We start from the raw sequence: 26,474 nt of genomic DNA on the forward strand, positions 1-26,474 counted from the left end.
TCTTATTTTAAGACTTTTGGTATTCACAGAAGGCATTTAGGAGTCCTAAAGTTAGGAGTCCTAACTATACTACCACTAATCTGAGAAAAATCCTAATTTTAAGACTTACGGTATTCACAGAAGGCATTTAGGAGTCCTAAAGTTAGGACTCCTAACTTCTGTGAATACCGAAATGAGTAAGTGCCTTCTGTGAATACCAAAATGAGTAATTGCCTTCTGTGAATACCAAAATGGTAGTAAGTTTAGGATTTTGTTTTAACCCCTTCAGTGCCCGCCCCTTTCCCCGCCCTGTGCCGGCCGTTGCATTAGCGGGCAGGGTTTATGACGAGCTGGTCTAGTCATGGGCACAGCGCAACCGCGGCCCATGACGAGACCAGCTCGTCATGGGCATTGAAGAGGTTAAGTTAGTTCTGTGAATCAGGCCCTTCGACTTTAATAACCAAAGTATTTTTTCTCTCAATTCAATCTCACAGTCTATGCTAAAGACAGGGGGGCATATCAACAAGGGCTTTATCTCCGCTTTTTTGGCTTTAAAAGCCAAAGAAGCGGAGATAAAAAATATCGCCCTATCAACAATAGGGTGCTAACATGCAAATCGCATGTTAGCACCCTTTTTCACTAGGCTTCCCTTTGCATCTCTAATGAGATGCCAAGTGGGCATTCCAGAGCAAAATAACAGGAGAAATGTCGCTAAGCGACATTTCTCCTATTATCAAGCTTCACGCTAACCCTGTTAGGGACAAAAAAAGCAGCGCTAACCACGGTTAACGCTGCTTTTTTACGTCTGCTAATTTTCAGATTTAGCCATGTAATCCAATGGGAGGTGGATTACATGGCTAAATTCACCATGGGCTATCAACAAGGATATCCCTATCCTTGTAGTGTTATCGCTGCATTACCAGCGATAACCTCCCAAAATGCCGCTATCGCTGGATTTATTATCGCCTAGGCAGTTAGCGTTGTTAATAATGCGATAACCAGGCGATATTATCCAGCGATAGCGGGCGTTAAAAAAATTAATGCCCCAGGGTAACTGGAATTATGCATCAATCAAGGACCAGTTCATGAAGCAAAGTCAATCAGTTATACAGCAAGAAAAGGCAAATTATAGATCATAATACAGTACATTTTCCTGGCAGTATTATTACACTATATTGTAATGTTAACACACTTTAATCATGTTTGGGCAACAGTGTCACCTAATTCACACCCATTTAACACTATGGGGCCGATTCCAATCCTGGGAAAAGGCTGTACGAATCGTTTTACGGAGCGTTTTCTCCGTACGACTCGTACCCGGTAAACTGTCCGTACAACCTAGGAAGTACGATTCGTACAGAAAGCCTATTTCCGTACGTTTCGTACAAAAGAACGTACGGGTAAAAAAAAACTACGATTCTGATCCGGAACAGCTTGTACGCAACGTCCGGACGCATTCAAGCAGTGGTTTCCGGCCCAGCAAGTACGATTCGTCCCTACGTCACTCCGTACGGCTCTTTTTTTACGGGAGCCAAACACAGCTGGAAAAGCAGAGTCCGACGTGAACCGCTACGCAACAGAGCCCCGGTACGCAACGTACACGCCATGAACCCCATTGTACGTGTCATCCCGTGCCTCCTAGCCTACGACCTGGTGCACTGGACCCAACGCACACGCCGCAGAAGGTGAGAACAACACCCAGGGGCCGGGGGGGGTGAGGGGCAGGAAACATACCCCATACCCAAAGCAAAACCTATAATATGGAGCCCATACATTACCACCAGGGTCTGGTCACTTGGGGGGCGTGGCCAGCAACCCCTGCGTACCGCAACAACGGAAGTGGACGTGTACGGTGCGTTGCACACGTACCCCTCCGGCACCAGTAGAACAGTGATACGGAACGTACACACGCAATTAATGCGTGGGTACGGTGCGTTGCACATGTACCCCTACAGCACCAGTAGAACAGTGATACGGACCGTACACACGCAATGAATGCGTGGGTACGGTGCATTCCACACGTACCCCTACGGCACCAGTAAAACAGTGATACGGATTGTACACACGCAATGAATGTGTGGCTACGGTGCGTTTCACATGTACCCCTACGGCACCAGTACATTTGGGATACGAGGCGTACACACGCCAGGAATGTGGGCTTACGGACTGGCCCTGCATGTTACCTTCTTATTGGTGTGTGTGTAGGTCCAGGCCAGCAGTGTACTGCTCCAAGGGGGTGGGTGGGTGCAGAGGATTCCCAGCAGTGGCCACACATATAGGGGTGAGTGCAGATTAATACCAGCAGTGGACAGAGAGATGGGGGTGGGTGCAGAGGACTCCCAGCAGTGGACAGAGACATGGGGGTGGGTGCAGATGAATACCAGCAGTGTCCAGACATATGGGTGTGGGTGCACAGGACTCCCAGCAGTGGCCTGCAATATGAGGTGTGTGTGCATGTGAATACCAGCAGTGTCCAGACATATGGGGGTGGGTGCACAGAACTCCCAGCAGTGGACAGAGACATAGGGGTGGGTGCAGAGGACTCCCAGCAGTGGACAGAGACATGGGGGTGGGTGCAGGGGACTCCCAGCAGTGGACAGATACATGGGGTGGGTGCAGAGGACTCCCAGCAGTGGCCTGCAATATGAGGGGTGTGTGCAGATGAATACCAGCAGTGTCCAGACATATGGGGGTGGGTGCACAGGACTCCCAGCAGTGGCCTGCAATATGAGGGGTGTGTGCAGATGAATACCAGCAGTGTCCAGACATATGGGGGTGGGTGCACAGGACTCCCAGCAGTGTACAGAGACATGGGGGTGGGTGCAGAGGACTCCCAGCAGTGGACAGAGACATGGGGGTGGGTGCAGAGGACTCCCAGCAGTGGACAGGGACATGGGGGTGGCCACAGCTGGTCGCTCCTCACCCCTGCTCTGCCGCTTCCTGCTGCCTGCCTGCTGCTGCTGACGCCGCTCACCGCTTTCACCGCCGCTGACCTTCGCCTCCCGGTAGGTGCCGCCTCCTGCTCCCTGCCGGCCGCGGACCCCTTTTTTCGCTCTTTTCACTGCCGCCACTGCCCCTGGGTAGTTTCCTTTGTTTTTCCCGCCGCTGACCCCACTGACCCGCCTCCCCTCGCAGCCCATTGGCCACCCCGCTCCCGCCTCCCAGCTGACCCTCCCTCCCGGCTCCTTACTTCAGGGGACCGCGGTGGGCTGGTCAGTGTGACCCCCTGTGCCCACAGCTGGTCGCTCCTCACCCCTGCTCTGCCGCTTCCTGCTGCCTGCCTGCTGCTGCTGACGCCGCTCACCGCTTTCACCGCCGCTGACCTTCGCCTCCCGGTAGGTGCCGCCTCCTGCTCCCGGCCGGCCGCGGCCCCCTTTTTTCGCTCTTTTCACCGCCGCCACTGCCCCTGGGTAGTTTCCTTCGTTTTTCCCGCCGCTGACCCCACTGACCCGCCTCCCCTCGCAGCCCATTGGCCACCCCGCTCCCGCCTCCCAGCTGACCCTCCCTCCCGGCTCCTTACTTAAGGGGACCGCGGTGGGCTGGTCAGTGTGACCCCCTGTGCCCACAGCTGGTCGCTCCTCACCCCTGCTCTGCCGCTTCCTGCTGCCTGCCTGCTGCTGCTGACGCCGCTCACCGCTTTCACCGCCGCTGACCTTCGCCTCCCGGTAGGTGCCGCCTCCTGCTCCCTGCCGGCCGCGGCCCCCTTTTTTCGCTCTTTTCACCGCCGCCGCTGCCCCTGGGTAGTTTCCTTTGTTTTTCCCGCCGCTGACCCCACTGACCCGCCTCCCCTCGCAGCCCATTGGCCACCCCGCTCCCGCCTCCCAGCTGACCGTCCCTCCCGGCTCCTTACTTATGACGCCCCCTGAGCAACCGCGCAGCGGACGCGCGCAGCGGGAGCGGCGATTGTGCGCCGAAGGTGCGCCAAAGGTAAGCCCGTCTGCGCCCGTCCGTGCCAGGACCGCGCCCAGCGCCAGACCCCCTGGCCCCCGCAGAGGCCACCCCACCCGCCGGACTTACGCCGCCGCCACCCTCAACGCACACAACACCAGCCTAACCCCCGGCTGCTACCGTGCCACCCCGAGACGCACCCATGGACCCTTCACCTGCCAGTCCTGCAAGTTCTCCTGCATCCGGACCAGCACCGCACCCACCAAGCCGACCCCCAGTGGCAACCACCTCAAGTGCATCCTGCTCAACACCCGCTCCGTCCACAGACACGCCGTAGAGCTCTGGAACCTCCTTGACTCAACATCTCCAGACGTCGCCTCCCTCACGGAAACCTGGATGAACGCCTCCTCAGCCCCCGACATCGCCATCCCGGACGGCTACAAGATCATCAGGAGGGATCGCGTCAACCAGACCGGAGGAGGTATCGCCATCGTACACAAAAGCACCGTTCGCATCTCGACTGACTCCATCGACGCATTCAACGCCGTCGAGCACCTGCATTTCCAGATTCACACCGACCCCAAGACTACCCTCAGAGGCACCCTCATCTACAGACCCCCGGGACCGCGCACACAATTCTGCGAAGACATCAAGGACTTCATCAGCCCACACGCCCTCCCATCCACCGACTACATCCTCCTCGGGGACCTCAACTTCCACCTGGAGAACAACAAGGACCGCAACACCACCGCCCTGCTGGACAACCTCGCCAACCTCGGACTAAAGCAACTGGTGAACACCCCCACCCACTACGCCGGCCACACGCTCGATCCCGTCTTCTCATCCAGCAAGCACATCACCTTCAACCACTCCACCGGACTTCACTGGACTGACCACAACTGCGTCCACTTCAGCTTCAGAAAGAACACGGTCCGCCACCACCCAAAGCAGGCTCCCCACAGAAACTGGAGCAAGATCACCGCCGACCAGCTCGCCACCTCCCTCAGCCACAATCCACCAGTCAGGACAACGGACCCCAACGCAGCAGCCCGCAACCTCACGCAGTGGCTGACCTCCTGTGCTGACGACCTTGCCCCACTGAAGAACCCACTCACCAGGCCCAGAAGCAAGAAGGCCCCCTGGTTCACCAACGAACTCAAGGACTCCAAAAAGGCCTGCCGCACCCTCGAGAAGGCCTGGCTCCTCGACAAAACCACCGACAACATGACCGCCCTCAAACACGCCACCCGCAGACATCACCAGCTCATCCGCACCACCAAGAAGAAATCTCTGAAGGAACGACTGGACAACAACGCCCATGACAGCAAGGAGCTCTTCAACATCGCCAAGGAATTCTCCAACCCCAGCACCGGCAACAACGACATCACTCCTTCACAGGACCTCTGCGACTCCCTCGCCTCGTACTTCCACCGCAAGATTGCCGACATCCACAACAGTTTCGGCGCACCACCCCCGCACCCATCGGTCGAACCTGCGCAACTCGCCGCCACCTTCCAGACATGGACCGAGGTGACCACCGAAGACACGGCCCGCATGATGAACACCATCCACTCCGGATCTCCGACCGACCCATGCCCTCACCATGTCTTCAACAAGGCAGACTCCACCATCGCACCAAACCTCCGAGACATCATCAACACCTCCTTCGACACAGCCACCTTCCCGGAGAGCTGGAAGCATGCCGAGCTCAGCGCCCTGCTAAAGAAACCAACAGCGGCCCCGACCGACCTCAAGAACTTCCGCCCCATCTCGCTCCTTCCTTTCCCTGCCAAAGTCATCGAGAAGGTCGTCAACAAGCAACTGGCCGCCTTCCTCGAGACGAACGGATCCCTCGACCAATCACAGTCCAGATTCAGAGCCAACCACAGCACCGAGACCGCCCTCATCGCAGCCACCGACGACATCCGAGCCCTGCTCGACAACAGAGAAACAGCGGCACTCATCCTCCTAGACCTCTCCGCAGCATTTGACACTGTCTGCCACCGTACCCTAGTCCAACGCCTCAACAACACCGGCATCCAAGAGAAGGCTCTGGAATGGATCACCTCATACCTCACCAACAGAACACAGAGAGTACGCCTCCCTCTGTTCTGTTCTAAGGCCACCGAAGTCATCTGCGGCGTCCCGCAAGGATCGTCGCTCAGCCCAACCCTCTTCAACGTCTACATGAAACCCCTCGCTGCCATCGCACGCCAACACAACCTCAACATCATCTCCTATGCCGACGACACCCAGCTCATCCTCTCCCTCACCAGAGACCCCGACACCGCCAAAGCCAGCCTACACGAAGGGATGAAAGACGTCACCGAATGGATGAACATCAGCCGCCTGAAACTGAACACAGACAAGACAGAAGTCCTCATCCTTGGACCATCACCCTCCGCATGGGACGACTCCTGGTGGCCCCCGGCCCTAGGCACCGCACCCAAGCCAACGGACCACGCACGCAACCTAGGCTTCATCCTGGACTCCTCCCTATCGATGACCAGACAGGTCAACGCTGTCTCGTCATCATGCTTCCACACCCTCCGCATGCTCCGCAAGATCTTCCGATGGATCCCGACCGAAACCAGGAGGACGGTCACCCAGGCCCTCGTCACTAGCCGACTAGACTACGGAAACACCCTCTACGCCGGAACCACAGCCAAGCTGCAGAAAAGACTCCAGCGTATCCAGAACGCCTCCGCCCGACTCATCCTGGACGTCCCCCGACGCAGCCACAGCTCGAGCCACCTGAGAGACCTGCACTGGCTCCCTGTCAACAAGAGAATCACGTTCAGACTCCTCACCCACGCCACAAATCCCTCCACGACCAGGGTCCAAGGTACCTCAACGACCGCCTGACCTTCTACACGCCCACCCGCCAGCTACGATTCGCGTTCCTCGCCCTCGCCGCCATTCCTCGCATCCAGAGAGCCACCCCCGGAGGAAGATCCTTCTCCTACCTGGCGGCTAAGACATGGAACTCCCTGCCCATCCACCTGCGGCTGACCCAGGACCACCTCGCCTTCAGGAAACAGCTCAAGACCTGGCTATTCAAGCAGTAGCAGACCCCCTCCCCCAAGCGCCTTGAGACCCTTCCGGGTGAGTAGCGCGCGTTACAAATTCCATGATTGATTGATTGATTGATTGCAGAGGACTCCCAGCAGTGGACAGAGACACGGGGGTGGGTGCAGAGGACTCCCAGCAGTGGACAGAGACATGGGGGTGGGTGCAGAGGACTCCCAGCAGTGGCCTGCAATATGAGGGGTGTGTGCAGATGAATACCAGCAGTGTCCAGACATATGGGGGTGGGTGCACGGGACTCCCAGCAGTGGACAGAGACATGGGGGTGGGTGCAGAGGACTCCCAGCAGTGGCCTGGAATATGAGGTGTGTGTGCGTGTGTGCAGATGAATACCAGAAGTGTCCAGACATATGGGGGTGGGTGCAGAGGACTCCCAACAGTGGACAGAGACATTGGGGTGGGTGCAGAGGACTCCCAGAAGTGGACAGAGACATGGGGGTGGGTGCAGAGGACTCCCAGCAGTGGACAGAGACATGGGGGCGGGTGCAGAGGACTCCCAGCAGTGGACAGAGACATGGGGGTGGGTGCAGACGACTCCCAGCAGTGGACAGAGATATGGGGGTGTACATCATTATCAGATGACCACACCTACATGGTGGTATGGACGCATCCCTAACTTTGGACTATGATGATAGTGCTATAACAACACATCACTGACAGAAGTGTCCCACTCCCAGGAGTATGGATGTATTTCCCACACTGCATGACACACCACATGTGGGTGTGAGGACATATAACACATGCATACTCACCCATGGCGGATGCAGCACAATACACACCCTGATATCATGCCACAAGACTGTATAGTCATGTAACTGCCTACAAAACTAAGATAGCCAAAGGGAACACACACTGTCACGCACATCCCAGGACTGATAGGAATGTCCAGGTGCTGGTCCAGCCACCAAGATGTTGTCTCTCATGGACGGAATAGGGTGGAATTCCCCTAGATAAAATGCCCACAATTGTCAGTCAGGTGCCCAAATACCCTGCATAACAAGTACCATTTGTGTGGTAGGCCGTGATTACACACATGCATAGTGCTGAAAAGGGGGAATTTGTCCATGAAGGCATTTCCACATACTCAAAACACAAGTACAGTGACTAGCAAGGATGGCACAGACGATTCAGCAGGAGACATCGGTGAGCAGGCATGGCCATTGTTGAAGGGATCCATCATCAACAAAGGAAATGTTGACACAGGTCAGCACAACAATTGTGCAACTGTTTGCAGGGAAGATGTCAGGTGCCACAGAGGAAGGAACACTCCTTGGGACAATGTGTCTAAAAAAAATTAACACACACTACCAATGATTCTTTGCAGAGACATTTTGATGGCACACAGATACCATGGTCCACCTCATGACCATCATACAAAAACATTTCTCTGAACCCTAACACATTACCAGAACACCAACTCCAGGAGCCTCATCACCAACATCAAGTACCTGAAATGCAATAATGTTGAAAGTAAAAATAAAGGCTTTATTCAGCACAAAAAAAACAAAGAAAAATAGACTATGTACAGAGGCCAATGGCCAGTCCATATTTCAAGTCCAAGGGGGGACGTAGGGGACCGCGTCTACCCCTAGCTTGCCTGCACAAAGGAACCTCAAGGTATGTCGACCGGGGGTGGGGGGGCATCATCTGTGGCAGTACCAGGCACTGGAAGGACAGGAGGGGGAAGGGTAGGTGTTGCGGGTGCAGGGGGGGATGTCTCCACCACAGAGGGTGGGGCAGCACCGAAGGTGGAGGTGAGCTCGGCGCTGCACACCGCTGCCAGTACCTCCATCCGAACCCCTGCACCTGAGCATTCCCCAGGGTCAACAGAGGGTATGGTGGGTGAGGGATGGGGTGCAGCGCTCTTGGGGGAGGGGGTCGAGCTGGTGGGGGACTCAACTCCCGTGCCTGGGGACTTCCTCACCCGCTTGTGGGGTGGTTGCTCAGTGGGGGCGAGGTCCAGCTCACCCACAAAGATATTCTTTTGTGAGAGTTTGGCAGGGGAGCCAAGGGGAGTGGTTTTGGAGGAACAGGGTTGTGAGGACTGCGGACTGCGACTGTGGCTGCGTGTATGTCGTCTGTCCCCAGACCCTGTGGGTGTGCCTACATCCCCCTGAGTGTGCATGCCAGGAGGTGTGCACTTTGCCTTACTTGGGGGTTTGCTGGCTGTGTCTGGTGGGGTGCGTGCCCGTGACTGTCTGTGTGTGCGTTGGACAGGCATGGGAGAGGGAAGTGTGGATGGGTCTGGTGTAGGGGGGACGGAGCGCTGCAGGAGACTAACTGCTGCCGTCAGGGAAGAGTCCATGGACTGCAGAATCCTGCGTTGGTCAGACATCGTTGCTGACATGCCCTCCATGAACGACACCATCTGTGTGAGCAGTTTAGTGTGTCCATGGAGGACATTCAGCACCGATGCCTGCCCAACATGCAACTGCCGCAGTATGTCCACAGACTCTTCACTGAGGGCAGCAGGGGGTGCGGTGCCTGGGCCGAAGGAGACATGGTGGGCCTCTGCACAGACAGAAGGGACGGGAGCAACTGGGAGGGCAGAGATGGTAACGGAGGAGGCGGGGACAGATGTGGGGATGCTGCCAGGTGGTGTTGCAGCCTCCGCCTCCCCCAGGAGGTCAGCGTCGGACCCGTCAGCGTCGTAGCTGGTATCGTGTCCAGACAGGTCCTCTGACTGACTCCCCTCGCCCTCCGTGCCACTGGCTCCTCCTGACTCGACAGCACTGGTGGCACTGTCGCTGGGTCCCTCCTCCAGGTCCGTGCATGTGTCTCCCTCCATTGCGGATGATGATGCTGTGGGCAAGGAGAAGAAACCAAAATGCATCAGTCACCTGTATACATCTGACACATGAGCACAAAAACAAATGGTCACAGTGCATATCAGGCAATGCATCATGAGTAACAGCTAGATTACTCCGCACATATGTAAGCCCTGTACTGCCCAGTTGGTAGACCCACTATGCCACTTGGACACAAGGAAAAAAAGAACACACCAGGCCACTACTTGAATGAGAAATACACTGAGAAGCTAGTGTCTGTGAACTGGTGAGCACAGCAATACAATGAAGTCATGCCACCTCTTGTTTACCCTGAAAGAAACAGCAGTGGTGCACCCAACGTAAACTGACACACCTCAATACTCAAGGTGTCACCACACTCAGAGACCTGTAAGTACTTTGGAGCACAAAACGAAAAAATGTTGGTACCTTGGGACTCACAATACTTTACACAATCGACATGTTTGGAATGTGCAAATTCGCCATTTCGTAAGAAGAACGCTCATGTGCCTGCATGAAATATGTCGCACAAGGCAGTGCACACAAAACTACATTTACACTGTCATTGAATAAGCTGGCACCTTTTCTAAGAAGCCACTGTTAGAAATGAATGGTGTTGCAGAAAGTACATATACATGGGCCCACGGAGGTCTGGATGTCTTGAGACATGTTAGTTTGTATCACCAACAACAAAGGAGTCTCACAAAATCAAGACCACTGTGGGAACATGTATATGGACAATCTGCAACACTATTTAATTCTAACAGTGGCTTCTTTGCAAAGGTGCCTGCGTGTTCCATGAAAGTGGAAATGTTGTTTGGTGTGCACTTCCTTGGGAGACATCTTTCATGCAGGCACATCAGTGTTCTCAACACAAATCATCAAATTACCACATTTAAAACATGAAGAACTGTTTACAAGTGCTGTGAGTACCAAGGTCCAATTTTTTTAGAGTAACAACTTGAATTATGTCAGTTGTCACATGGCCATCTGTCACCTGATTACACAGTTGGCTACACATATGACCTACTGCCTGTCATCTGGAGTGGCACCAATGTCCACACCCAGGATAATGCATAAGCTACTGTGCCTGCAATTGGGTTGTTAAAAAGCATAGCTGTACTGTGGAGACACCCTCATGGCAAGCCAGAATGTCCACACAGATGTCAGCACACAAAGTCCAAACTGCGTTGCATATAAAACACACACAGGTGCCAAAAATGTATGAGCAGGAATCATGTTTTTGAAAAAATGACACAGGCTGCAAAGCACGAACATTTAGCACTGTCCAGCATCACAGGGGCACTGCACGGTGAATCTGTGTACAGTCAATTCTCACACACAGGTCAGACCTGGCAAGGAAAAATCAAGGGTGCCCATGCGGGCCTCTCCCGCACAACCACCCATACCTGAGTCAATGTGATTGATACAGATCAAGAAGTGACACCTCTTATTCAGGGTAACAAAAACTGTGCAGCAAAAATTGCTAGATTTACACAACATCACCTCCTGGGGCTGGCAACACATATTTGTGACAAACAACCAGCAACAGATTTTTGTGAATAGCCACACAGGCACTGCCCAGTGTGAGTATGCACAAGCAAAATGGTGTATCCCTGTCCAGTGGACACATGTAGCACACATTAGAAAAATACAAACTAGGCCAGGGACCAATGCCACAGAGGCAGACCTATGCTGAACCCACAGAGAATGTGCACAGTGTTGGATGACACACATGATTAGGAGGCCAGGGTTTCTCAGAGGACTGTAGTGGGCACACTGCTCCGTGTTCCTGGAATGAGCTGACTGTACCATGAGCAACCGTCATTGCACTATGCATATCTCGCACTCATGCACATCATGTCTGAGGCCACAACATTGGTCATGCATTCTGCAAGGGTGTTCATTTGAAACCTCACACTCCTATGTTGAGAATCATCATCAGTGCCAACAAATATGGACCCCAACATAGTGAACAGGTCATGGCACAGGCAAGGTACCAACACAAGTCACAGACCACCCTCCCACATGATGCAGAAAGCAATGTGCACTTAGATTTACTGGAACCTTAGATGACCATGTGCAAATGTGATTACACACAGACCAGGGGACACATGTCAAGGAGGAGAAGGGATGAAAAAGAGCACCAGGTGACATTGGGGAACAGAAAATGCACTGCACATATAAACTCTGGGAGTGTATCCAGGCTACAGAGCACTTCCAAAAGCTGGTGACACATAACACAACAAACAGCCATGTACCTACCCCCTCCTTGCTGCAGTCTCTCCTGTAACTGCCTATCGCGGTCAGGGAATACCACCGCCAGGACACGGCTCATGTGGGGGGTCAGGCGTCGGCACCCGCCGTGGGGGCGAGGGTCGATCCCCAGCTGGACCCGGGCGATCCGCCGGGTCCAGCACCGGATGTCCTGCCACCTTTTGCGGACCTGGGGCAGGCTCCGACTACGCTCCCCGGCAGATCTCACGGCCCTGACAATGTCCCTCTAGATCTCCCCCTTCTCGTTGGCAGTTACCTGTCAGGATGACAAAGTGACACAACATCAATACACCTGCTCCATGTCCCAGAGACACACATTTGAACATCTTTAAAATGGTGAACAGGGCATAGGATGCTGACAGGAATTGCATCATTCACAATAAGAAATTGGCCTGTGTGCAAGCCCCAATGCACTACATGGCATTGAAAGTCAACAGGTGGCATGAGGGGTGCGACACACTTACTGATCATGGCACACACTGTGCAGCACATGCAACAGCAGGCTGATGGCCAGCACGTGTCAAGCAGTCACATGTCCCACTCCACTGACGCACCCTCAGCAGACTAGACAGACACACCCAGGCACAGATCACTCGCCTGTCATTGACAACAGCGGATGCAACCCTCACTCTGCACATGTGCCACTTGCCACTGGGGGGTCACAGGTGTCGTGCCAGCTCTGCAAGTCAGACACACAGCACGGCTTACTTGTCACATCAGATGGGTAGATCTGTTGCCTCCTCCATGCAGCTGTGGTGCAACACTTCACATAAACACCCACCCACATAACAAGGAACATTCACACACATCAATGTCCATGAGGTCGTACACATCATTTAGACACTCTCACCACAGGTCCACTCAACTCATACACATCTGTGGGTATAGTCACCTGTCACACCGGGGGGACCACTGAATCACCTCAGGACAATAGGAAAAAAAGCCACCAAGGATTTGCCAGGCTGAATGTGTCATGCACTATGCAGTGAATGTCACAGTAAGCACAATGCAAGTGAGGAGTGCACACTGGAACTACCTCATGCTCTGCATAAGAGATATAAGCATCTCCCCCCCCCCGGGACTCACTCTAAACAACATTGCATGTCTGTCACACCTGGACACAATGCCAGAAGTGACAGTCACACAACAGGTGCATAGGGAAAGGTAGTGGAGTCAGCACTCACCTGATCCCCTGGTCTCCCATACAGCTTGGGGTACTGTGGGAGGAGGACGTCCAGCAACGACTCATTCTCCTCCAGGGTGAATGGCTGGGCCCTCTCCACAGTACGTGACATGGTCCAGAGGAAGCAGAGACAGCAGCAGTGTGGTCGACTGGAAAGTTGTGCAGGCAAGTGCCCTCTCCTGGGTTCTGGCTGCCTTATATCTGTCTTGCTGAGGGGCATTCATTTTGAGGAGTACATAGTGATTGACCAGACACATTTGCATCGTAAGTTTACTCCAATCCCTTTAAACATACACCTATGACACACATTCGCATCGTTCAAATTTTGAGCATCATGTCAAGTCAACAACCACTTTGCAACATTGTATTTTGTGGCCAACTGACTGTTCCAGGACACCTGATGGACACATTTCAACTGAAAACTCAGTATCCATGACAACCAGCATGCATTTAGGGCCCAATACTTGTCCCTTATGTGTACCCTATGTAATTTTGAAATCCACACACAGGTACGGTGCGTTTCACACGTACCCCTACGGCACAAGTACAATGGTGAAAGGAAGCGTACACATGCGATGATTGCGGGTGTACGGTGCGTTTCACACGTACCCCTACGGCACAAGTACAATGGTGAAACGAAGCGTACACGCGCGATGATTGCGGGTGTACGGTGCGTTTCACACGTACCCCTATGGCACAAGTACAATGGTGAAACGAAGCGTACACACACGATGATTGCGGGTGTACGGTGCGTTTCACACGTACCCCTACGGCACAAGTACAACGGTGAAACGAAGCATACACACACGATGATTGCGGGTGTACGGTGCGTTTCACACATACCCCTACGGCACAAGTACAACGGTGAAACGAAGCGTACACACGCGATGATTGCGGGTGTACGGTGCGTTTCACACGTACCCCTACGGCACAAGTACAACAGTGAAACGAAGCGTACACACGCGATGATTGCGGGTGTACGGTGCGTTTCACATGTACCCCTACGGCACAAGTACAATAGTGAAATGAAGCGCACACGCGCGATGATTGTGGGTGTACGGTGCATTTCAATCGCTTACAATGGTAACACAAGCGTACACATGCCAGAATGGAGGGCTACAAGTCGCACAAGGATGTCCATCAAGTACTTGTCATTGCATACTTTCATGTGCAGGCCCTGGGTGTGTCAGCCAGTGATATTGCACATGTCATCTCATCTAGTTGCACAATTGATGTGTGATGACCTGTGTACACATGTCATGTGTGATGGGGCACTATGTGGCACACATCCCCTTGACACTTGCCACATGTGTGTCTGTAGTCCAACTGTGTCATGCACAGCAGCAGTGGGATGGCACAGTCATCACCACCCACACCTGTCTCCTGATGCCAGGGACAGGGACATTCTCTCAACTCACATGTCACGATCAGCGTGCCCCTATGTGACTATGTCAGGTGTGTGTCATGTGTTCCCATGAGCTTGCTGTTAGTGTTCCGTCAACTGCATCTGCTGTTGGTGCATCCAACATGGGTCTGTGTGGAGATGAGCATGGCACACATCTACCCACACCATGCCACATGTGGATTCCCACTGCTGTAGGGTCTGTGTGCATCGGACATCATATTTTCCCAGGCATACTTGTCTGCGTCGTCTGAATGGATGTGTTTAATTGTTGTCACGTGTACCCCTTCATCGCAATATGTGTCATATGTACATTTGACATACCATGTGACCTGTGCGTGTGCTTTGCAGTCAACTGTCTGGATGAGATGACATCCTTCCAATGCAGCTATGTGGATGTGTGTCACTCAGGTGATATCTCTGGCTGTTCACTCAGACTTGCCCCCAGCTAATTTCAGGGCATGTCATGTAGACTTGACAATCAACAGGTTTATCTAGCTTTTTGTAGGAGTGCCAGACAGCTGACATATGTGTCCTGGATGTATTGCACACACCAGACTCCATAGTTACCTGATGCCTCTGTGTGCCAAGGCTGTTGTGTATGGCCATGAGCTTGCAGTGGTAGAAAGTTGCAAGAGATGTGATCTTCCTTGCAAGGGTGGGGTGTCTTTTGAATGGAGATCTGCTGTCAGTTCACTCACAATGCTGATGAGCTCCTTGATGTCGTGTGTTTTGGTACCTCGGCCCTATCTGAAGGATCTCCACTTGTCATGTGGCCCATGCCCCAGGGCTAATCTCTCAGCGTGATGATCTTCAATGTCTCCATGACCCCCCTCTCCACCATCACATGCACACACAACCTCATCATCATCTCGTATGCCATTGACACCCAGCTGCTCCTCAACCTCACCAAAGACCCAGCCATTGCCAGATCCAACCTTCAAGAAGGCATGAGATCCGTTGATGATTGGCTGACCATCAGCCACCTGAGGATGGACATGGACAGGACTGAGGTCATCATTTGAGGATTGTCCCCTTACGGCTGGGTCAACTCCTTGTGTCCCACCGGCCTGGGCACCGCACCAGCACCCAGTGGCCACGCACGCAAGCTGGTGTTCACCATGGACTCATCGCTCACAATTACCATGCAACTCAACACCATCTGTACCTCATGCTGCAACACCCTCCGCATGCTGCAAATGATCCACAGATAGATCCACTCCAAGGCAAGACAGACCGTCCCCCAGGTCCACGACACCAGCCGGGTCAACTACAGCAAGGCCCTCTATGGAGGAACAACAGCAAAACTGCAGGAGATGTTGTCCACATCCAGGGTGCATCCGCACACCTCATCTTCAACATCCCCCGCCCCAGCCACATCACCGTCCACCTGAGATAGCTACAATGACTCACTGTCTGCTGCAGGATCACCTTCAGACACCTGAATCACACTCAGGAGGCAGTCCACAACCCCAGACCCAAAACCGACCTTGGACGTCTGTCATCCAACACCCCGTTGGCCCAACTCCGTGCAGCCCACCTTGCCCTGGCCACCATTCATCACATCCACAGAACAACTGCATGCAGGAGATAGTTCTCCCACCTCGCAAAACAGACCTGGGACTCCCTCACCTCAACATGACCCATGACCTCTACACCTTCATGATACTCTGGCAAATTTGTCTGTCTGAGCAGTATTGCAAGCCCCCCCTCAGCAGCTTGAGGCCAGCACGGGTGAGTATTGGGCTCCATGTCTGTATTTGGTGGTACATTGTGACCCATGTGTGTCCTCGACCGGACTCAGATCCAAGTGTATGGATGGCTGGAGTTAGCTCCACACTCAGGCATACTTTGACATATCCCCACACGTATGTTGTGGACTCATGCTAAATGACTGCAACATAAAATTACAATTATACATTTTTATATTATAGGTCTGGGGCGTGATTTGTGCACAGAAAAAGGTGCAATACAGGGACCATAGAATCCAAAGTTCACAGGGGGAGATGGTATCCTTGGTATTTGAAGTCATCAGAGTCCAGGCCATAGTGTTTGGCATCATTGGTCAGACTGTGACCAGCAAGTCCATGTGGCAGATGATGTCAGTCAATGAGGTGATGCTGTCGCACATGGAGGCCAGGTGCCACGCCAAGTGACCTGGGAGATGTGGATGGTCCGCTTCCTCTCACGGTCTTTTCCGTGGATGACCCACCTTCCTCCGGGGACCCTCAGATGCAGGCCTTGACGATGCTTGGGACGCTCTGTCGGACGAATCCTCCTCCTGCCCATGTTGTCGGCGATCCGACGGAGTGAATGGCTTATGTCCCTGTGCACCGCCAGGAGCTCAGTCAGTCTTGCCTCCATCCGTCCTTGGTGTTCTTGTTGACTGGCGTGTTGCTCAGCCTGCTGGTTCTTCATCTCTGTGAGGGTCACCACTACCTGGCTGAACTCCCTGGTGTCACGCCGGTATGCGTCCATGATGTTGTCTATGTGTGACATACCAGTCCCTTCAGCTGGCTGGTCAGGTTCTCGCCTCCGCCTGCCTCCACTCCCACCACCCCTACCCACATGAGCCTGGGCTGCCGTTGTGGGGACATCGGGTCTACGGGACCCCTGAGGGATGGCAGTGGCAGTGTTGTCTGCCTCCTCCTGGTGCCCGGTGCACCTTGTCCCTCCTGGTCAGACTGGCTCAGGTGTTCACTGCAGGCATGGCTCCTCGGTGTCTCCTGGGATGTAGCAGGAATGGGGGTGGTGTTTAGCACAGATGTTCCTGAACCAGGTGCTGCAGGGGCTTGGACAAAAGAGGGTCCAGGTTGGTCGGGGTCATCCGCGGAGTGTTGAGAGGCGTCGCCGCCGGTGGGATCATGTTCCTCCCGAGCCTGGCACTGTGATTGTTCACCCCCATTGTTGGGGGGAGAATCATCACGTTGCCCTGTGTGTGAGAGACAGACAATGTTAATGCTGTTTCATGCAACATCCATGTTTCATACACATTCAAGTTGGCACTGTTCCTCCAGGTAGTTGTATGTGCCTAGCATTCTCCTCAATGTTCACTTGTGGATGGGTATGTTGCGGGGGACAGATTGATATGTTTTCCTGAGTCTTTGACATGTAGATTTTTGGCTTGGATGCTTCTTCAGCTATGTATTGGTGTTGTTGTGTTACAGGTCCATTGTGACAGTGGGTCAATCCATTGCCTGTCCCGGGGGTGTCTGCTTGTGTAAGGGGTGTGTGTGACAGGGCCTGCTGGTGGGTGTAGTGTGATTTGGCACTGGGGCTCCCAGGTGATGTAGCTGTCCCCCTATGGAGCATGCTGCCATGACAGTGAGTTTGAGTTCCTGTCCTAGATATCTGACCTTGTTGTCTTGGTGTTTGTGTTTGCACTGGTCACAGGAGTGCCTTGTGCTGCCTACACCCGGGCCAAGTGTCATCTATCTTGTCAGTACTTTCCTAATCCCTGTTTATTGCGCATGGTGCATGGGTATGTACCTGGGCCATATGGGATGAGGGCAATTGTGTCTGATTTGGAGTTCAACAATGCGTTTTGTGACACACACCCTCCCAGCCTACGGGACATCCATTCTTGGGTTGGTGCTTCGTGCAGCATGGGACATAGCATGGCCTTGCTTTCTCAATGGGGCATACACATGTTATTGGCATTAGAGTTGTTTTTGACTGTGGATCTGGCTGGTGAGGGCTTGGGGGTAGTTGCGTGCATTTTGTGTAGTTGGGGTGTGGATGCCATTAACCCCATGTTACATAAGTTGTTTGTGTACTCACCAGGCTCCGGAAGTCCTTGAAGTCCATGTACTCCCACCGGCGGAAGCAGGGCCATCACCTTCTCCTGTCAGGGATGGAAATGTACTGGTCTGCGGGGCCCACACCCTCCAGTGATGTTGCTCTGGGCGTAGTCGTCATTCATTTTCGCTTGGCCGCCCTCTGCAGATCGTACCACCTGGCTTGGCATTCAGTCCTGGCACTTCTGATGGGTGCAACAGCATTCACCCTATCGACGATCCTCTGCCACAAGCGTGATTTTTAGGCTATGCTGGTCTGTCTGACCAATGTTCCAAACAGCTGTGGCTCAACTCTGATGACTTCATTGACAAGGATCTCCAGCTCCTCCCTTGTGAACTTTGGATTCTTGTCTGTGGGCATGGTGTGGGGTGAGGGTGTGGATGGTTGTGGGTGTGTGGGTGTGAATGTGAAGTTGTGGGTCTGAATGTGAAAAGGGGGTATATGTGAAGGAGGTTGTGTGAAGGTGTATATGTTAAGGTGGATGGGTGTAGCTGTTGGTGTGTGCTCTCTAGCTGCAGTGAGTCTGTTGCAAAGGCTCATGGTTTGTGTGTGTGGGCCCTTTTTATTGGTCCATTTGTGGGTGGGCCTCAGTTTGAATTTTTGGTGGGTGTGTTATAAGGGGTGGTTGTGAGTTTGCCCCTCTGTTTGCCTGTTTGGATGTGGCCAGGTCAGTCATTTCCATGTTTTGTGCACTGCAGACGTGTTTTGTGGTGTTGTGCGAGTCGAATAGACCCTCCTTGTGCTGTTATACATTGCCTATGTACGGTGCGTACATACGCAATGTTGTTGTGAGGTGCGTACATACGCGATGTTGGGGTACACACCGTACATACGCGATAATGTTGTTGTGAGGTGCGTACATATGTGATGTTGTTGTTGTGGGGTGCGTACATACACGATGTTGGGGTACGCACCGTACATACGCGATGATGTTGCTGTTCGGTGCGTACATACGTGATGATGTTGTTGTGGGGTGCGTACATACATGATGTTGGGGTACACACCGTACACACGCGATTATGTTGTTGTGAGGTGCATACATACGTGATGTTGGGGTACGCACCGTACATACGCGATGATGTTGTTGTGAGGTGCGTACATACGCGATGTCGGGGTACGCACCGTACATACGCGATGATGTTGTTGTGAGGTGCGTACATACGCGATGTTGGGGTACGCACCGTACATACGCGATGATGTTGTTGTGAGGTGCGTACATATGTGATGATGTTGTTGTGGGGTGCGTACATACGCGATGTTGGAGTACGCACCGTACATACGCGATGATGTTGTTGTGGGATGCGTACATACACGATGTTGGGGTACGCACCGTACATATGCGATGATGTTGTTGTGAGGTGCGTACATACGCGATGTTGGTGTACGCACCATACATACGCGATGATGTTGTTGTGGGGTGCGTACATACGTGATGTTGGGTACGCACCGTACATACGGAATGATGTTGTGGGGTGCATACATACGCAATATTGGGGTATGCACCGTACATACGCGATGATGTTGTTGTGAGGTGCATACATACGCGATGTTGGGGTACGCACCGTACATACGCGATGATGTTGTGATGTTGGGGTACGCACCGTACATACACGATGATGTTGTTGTAAGGTGTGTACATATGCGATGTTGTTGTGAGGTGCGTACATATGCATGGGGGGCCTGTACGACTCGCACCCCGGGAACTACTTTTCCCGGGATACGAGTCGTACAAAGTTTGCTTTGTAGCGGGTAAAGTCATTCCCCGTGTATGGAACGTTTTCCATATGAATCCTAGATCGGAAAGCCGGTCCGGATCGTACTTGTACGGTCGGACTGTATTTCTAGTCTTAGTACGGAAAAGTGTCCGGGTCCGTCTCGTACAACTTTTCCCGATCGAATTCGTACGGATCGTGCCGATCCGTATGTATTTTTCCCGTGCGAATCGTACTTCACGGGTGGGACCGGACTTGTACGATTCGTACTGGAAAAATTACGGATGCGAGTTTTACAAAAAAAAAAATACAGGATTGGAATCAACCCCTATGTGTAATGATTTCTTTTAGTAAGTTTTGATTCATCTGAGCTAGATGCAAATTATGCAGGGAATGATGTTGCATGTGAACATCCATATACTTGGGTAAAACATTAGAGCAATAGAATTGAATAATTCCAGTTCCATGACCGTAGACAAAAAACTCAACATTCGTAGCAGTGAGGTCCCATAACCTTTGTTGCAGCCATGCATCCAAGTATGTCAAAAGCGTTTTCTAGCTTTTGCAATCTTCATTGATATTCTCAGCTTTCCCAATGTTCTATTATTTGGAAGTTTCACTAAATAAACATGGTTTCAGTCCTCCAGATAAAAAAAATAATAACTTAAAAAATGCCTGTCTGATATTGACTACTGATGTAAGTTATTTGTAAGGTGTAACATGATCTTGAACTGCTCTATTTTGTATTGTGTCAGACCTTTGTGACTTGTCTAGTCACAATAAACAGATCCAGTCAAATTTACCATGCTGCTGTGTTGTGTAATGTGGAATGTTTAAATAATGCACTTTAATAAGCAAAGGTATTTTACAAAGTATTAAAGTTATCTCTTGGAGTCACAAATTCCCAGAGCCACCTATACAACCAAGTACATTTTTTTAAATGAAAAACATGATCTATCCTTTTTTTAATCTAGTGAATGTTGTGTTCAAGTCACTGACCTTTATGGGCATATGAAGGTTATTATTGTGACTAGAGCTGAAGGAAAGCTTACTAATAATATGTAATGAATAATAGTAACCCTGGGACCTTATCACAGACAACCTGTCATGTTGCACAATAATTTCTGTAGGACAACGGATATTCCACCGAGGAGGTGTTGATGCACGTTCTTAAGAAAACCATTAAGTATATAAATTAGGTGTTTTGCTTGTTAGTTTATCTTATGTGAATATCATAAAAATATGGCCACATCCAGCAGCCCTGGACCTTGGAGGAACACACTAGTTTTATACCTTCAACACACATATTTACATTCATAGCCTTGATTAGCAATGCAAAAAAAGTCATAAACATATCAGTTATTAACTGTTTTAGAAAGTGAATAAGTTATGTAAGATTAACTATTGCCAAATATTTTAGATACTCAAATGTATTTTCTGGCTATTTTAGTAATGAATCCCTTTTCTGTAGTGCTTAATGTCACACTCCTGCCATTTTTTAGCAGTGGAAATAACATCTGTTAACATTTACAAATTTATTTGGATTCAGTATACTAACCGTAGAACACAATACAGAAAAACGGTAGGCCTTATTTAGAGTTTGGTAGCTGGGATACTCTGTTAAAACTTGATGAGTATCTTGTTTGCTGTATTACAAATGCCGTGGGTTATAATGCACTTGGAATGCAGGAGACGGAACATCCACCACATTTGTAATAGGGTAGCCTGTCAGCTACACTCTCACTATGGTCCTAAATCACATGTGCCAGGTTTAAGAATTCATACCTTAACAACCAAAGTTTTGTCAGCAAGGACTCTTTAGCTCACTGAGACACCTGTCAGCTGTTTTAGGTGCACTACAGAGTTTTAAGAATATCCCACTTTTTTGAATTGTTGATTGCTTCTTTGTGGATTACAGTTTTCTAAATCATAGTAAAAAAGTTACACAAATCTACCTCACTCTTGTGAATTGTTGATGACGTATATCCAAGACAGACTGGCAAGATGTCACCTTGAGGTAATGCCCTTCCCTTTTTTTACCTTTCTGTGGTCTCCTAATCCAAAGATCAAATCATAACCTCTCAAACCTTAGGTCAGTAAATTGAGTACGATTGTGTAAAGTTAAGATAATGCCTTCGAGTAGAAGTTCCTAAGTACAGAAAAAGTGTAATATAAAATGACTACATAAAAAAGTGATTATTTAGCATATACATTTTCTGCAAATTGAAAAATTGAAACCAAGACAAACACAAAAGCAAGACTCTAATAGAACGATTGCAAGATTCTAGTATGAACTCAGTCATACAAATTATAAAAGGTTGGTAATGTGTAAACAGGAGTCAGTACATATCTGTCCCTGAATATTCAGCATGTATAAAAGTGACAGCTGGATACTTTCAGGGTGAATAGATCATCTGTTTTTTTGCAGGATTTAATTATAAATGTGTAGTCTTACAGTATTGTCATAAAATCTCTTTGGCCAATGCAAACAAATGCAAATGGCACTTACTAGAGTAAGAACTGATTTGTAGACAGAATTTGCTGATCCTCTTTGGCAGCATCAGGACAAGATTGTAGACATTTACACGTGTTGATTAATCTTCCAAATTTTGATAATTGACAGATTATCCGCAGTGATAAAAATGGGGATGATGCGCTCCATAGAGAGCTGTGATGTAAACCGTGGTGAATACCTGCAAACTCACTGTACATTTGTGTGAAGTCACAAACAGTTTGTAATGTATTTCCTTGCCTGGAAATGCAGTAGTACATGTTGTTTCAGTTTGGGACTAGAAAACAGAAGATTTCATGTGGGTACAAGGGAAGAGGTTTTTCCACAAAAAGGAATACCCATTGAGATGAAAGAAGTGTTTGCACATTCTGTCATGCCTACTCCAGTGGACATGTCAATCAATAGTAGCCATCAAATGTCATGTAATTGAGACAAAATTGTATTGTTTCTTCATGGCAAATAACAGGAATTCTGTCTTGGATGGGTCAGGTAGAGTTTGAGGAGATGGATGTCTGAAGCAGAGGAGACTTTGAAATAGAGTTGTGTGTTATCAGCATACTGGTGAATCTTGGAACTGTTATCTGTGAGTTGAGCACCAAGTGGCCTCATGTAGAGGTTGAAGATGACAGGAGACCGTATGTAGCCCTGCGGGACCCCACCAGTGATAGGAATCATTTGGTACCTACAGGAGCCCTTATCAACAAACTGGTACTAGTTGAAAAGGCTGGAGGAGAACTATGGAAGGAAATTGCAGGTAAATCGCATTCAAGACTCCAGAGTACATTTGAGGGTGAGATCATCTATTGTTTTGAACGCAGGGCCAATGTGTTTTATCTGGTTCTTCATGATATGGATGCATGAGAAGTTTAGGATAGGTGATTGCCCAAAACTGTCATTGATAATGTTTTGGATTTTCGGGGCAGGTTCACAAAAGTGTGTAGAGTACTCCAAGATTACTCTTGAATGCCTTTGTTAATTGGCATCTAAATATCAAAAATAGGATTACAATGGGAACATCCAGGAAATAATTATATACTGTGCCCTCTTTGCATATTACTAATAGGGAGATGGACGATTTAGTTTTGATTCACAAAGTCATGTAAGATGTAATAGTACACATAGGTCTTTATTTTTGAGTTTGGTGGTCTGATGCACCGCCAAACCTATGGTGGACGCACCAGTAGTACAAACACCCTATAACAAGTTGGGTGGTTGGACTGCCATGGGACCACTGCTGCTGCCAGGAATCCACGATCCCTGTTGGTCTTGAAGCGGTATGAGGCCCCTAATATTCTGACTGTGCCGCTGCGGCACCACCAGGCATATTAGGAGTTTCCTCACTGCAACAGTTTTTATGGCAGTGAGCCCGCCATGAAAAGTGTGGCGGTGAGGAAACAAAGGCAGACCTATAGGGCCCCTTGTGCCTCTGGACAAGGGGATGCATTCAGGGGTGCACATGTGTGTCCCCCTAGCTGAATGCAACCCCCAGTTCCTGCAAGGCATGGACTTGACTGTCCATGCCCTGCAGGAATACGCCATGAGGTTCCCATTGCAGTGCCTTGCTAAGGCTCACATATGAACCTTAGCAGTGCACTGCCGTGGGCCAGCCGCTGCATGACCATCCAACCTGGATTCCTGTCGGAATCATGTGGGTGGTCACAATATGGCTTTGGCAGTGTGGCATGGCGGCCCGCTGCCACACTGCCAAAGTCATGATAAGGCCCATAGTGTACGTAGGATTTCATAAAAGAGTACTGCATGCAAAGTACTGCACATAATCCTAAAATGCCTTTGTGACTAGCCCCCCAAAATATTTCACAATGGTCACTATGGCAAACTGGCAAAGTTGCAGAGAAATCTATTAGCTAAAATTAACTGTGTCTATGTCTTGTTTAATCCAAGCACTTTACATCCAGAGCTCAATTCATTCCTTTAAAATAATTAAAAAAGTGAGACAAATGCTTGACAATCTTTTCAATAGAGTGCAAGAATAGGTATTGCAAAATTCCCGGATGAATTTATGCTTTAGAAATGTATTCATTTCTGATCAACAAAAAAATGAATGTGGCTTCAATCTTTGAACTAAGAGTCGTTTAATTAGAATCCCCTAGGTGATTACTTCAGAATGGGTGGCAATTCCACCTTCAACTGGTTTGTGACATTTGGGAGTGCAACTTCTTTTGTGGTGCCTTTTTTCTTCTAAGGATTCTTTGCCATCTCATGCACCAGATATGTTTGGTTTGTGCAATTTCAGTTTCAGTTTACTTTTCTCTGTTTAATAATACATGCTTTACCTTCACCACAGGTGTTTCATTCTTTAACTTCTAATCCAATCTTCATATTTGGTTGGATTCCCAAAATTTCTGTGAACTGGGTGGAAATATACTCCAGTGGGCTTTCTCTAGCATTTGCAGTAAAGTTTCAACTTTGAGAGATTGACAAAGAACCCTTGAAGCTGTCCAAAAAATCGTTGTCAGTTATAGACCTTCTGAAGTACTCAAATGCAGAATGTATATCGGTTCACAAATCCAGCAAGTATAAATGAGGGCAATCCTTTATTTTCAGATATATCTTTGTTCTCTATAAGAATAACGTTTTCCCTATATAAAAATTATTTTACTGCCATCAACAAATGTGGGTGTGTTCCAAACTTATCCTGGAAAAGAGCTTACTCCTAAAGTTTACATGAAACACAGGTGTACTAAAATGTTTGTCAGTCACACCCATAATATCTATATTAATATACATTATACGCTTGGTCTGAACTTCACTAGTTCATCTGTGTTTTTCAAAACATTTCAATGTTAATACTGAATTCAACATTTTCTAACTTTTTGATATTTTATCTGCTGAAAGTGACCCTAGATTTAAGATGGAAAGTGACTATGGTGTTAGGGGGTACTCCTATTGGGTGAGCTAATTTCTCCAACACTTTGATACCTAAATCCGAGTCTACTTCATTTTGTGTTAGTTTATTGAAACACTGAACTTGTATTTAAGTTGTTATACTCAATAAATCCTACCTAACCTAACAAGTAAATTGCATGTTAAAGGTAATGTACTTACACTGGTTAGTCTGGAGCTCTGAAGTTGCACTGACTAGTCCAAAAGTTAGGGTTATCACGAGGAAGAACATCTTGCTTGCCCCTGCTACCTCCTGAAGATATGTTCTGTAGGCTGACTGTGATCCCTCACTGACAGACGGCCAAGGATTGGTTTTATACCCACTGCCCTGTTTGTTGCCAGACAGGTTTCCACATCTCTAATCAAGATAAACATCACCTTTCGTGCCTTGGCACAAAAATTAGATTTTCTTTTTAATTGACCTACATTTGCTTACCAATGGATAAAAAGATTAAGTTGACAAGGAACATATCCTTTTCCTTAAGTCATGTTAATCTCCGAAGGGAGTTCATTAAATTTGGCAGTGAGTGTCCAAAATACTACCCACTGCATCATGTGTCAAAGCATATGTTTATAGTGTGCATTATAATATTTGAAAAAATTGCACCGTCTTGACAGCTCAAAAGATTCAGACTGTAAATAAGGAATTCCAAATATTAGTGTTGTGAAATATTCAATTTCAGGAAGTTTATTCATGGTTGATTTGTCACTAGTTCGCACACCGAGGTTCATGCTGAAAGGACAGTGTAACACTATCCATATTATCAATTAGTAAAAATCTATCTTTGTATATTTATACACTGCTTTGGGTTCATGTGACTTACACACACACACCTGCTCATCCAAGAAGATATTCAACCATGCTTAGCTGGCATTGGCAACATGAGCAAAATTTGTCAACCACTTCCTAGCATAATGTAAACCTTTGAGCAGCTCAAGCTACTGA

General features: G+C 49.7%; 1 protein-coding gene across 1 annotated transcript in view; it reads right to left on the reverse strand.

The window, feature by feature from the left end:
• Nucleotides 1–25,811, reverse strand: part of LOC146801732 (uncharacterized) — a 109,377-nt gene extending 83,566 nt beyond the window's left edge. The window contains exon 1 of the mRNA XM_085621199.1: nt 25,691–25,811. Coding sequence (XP_085477325.1) covers nt 25,691–25,760 — 70 coding nt within the window. The 5' untranslated portion in view covers nt 25,761–25,811. The remainder of the gene's footprint in view (nt 1–25,690) is intronic.
• Nucleotides 25,812–26,474: the final 663 nt, after the last annotated feature.

The sequence above is a fragment of the Triturus cristatus genome, chromosome 8 (genome assembly GCF_964204655.1).
Source record: "Triturus cristatus chromosome 8, aTriCri1.1, whole genome shotgun sequence".
In the NCBI taxonomy this organism is placed as follows: Eukaryota; Metazoa; Chordata; class Amphibia; order Caudata; family Salamandridae; genus Triturus; species Triturus cristatus.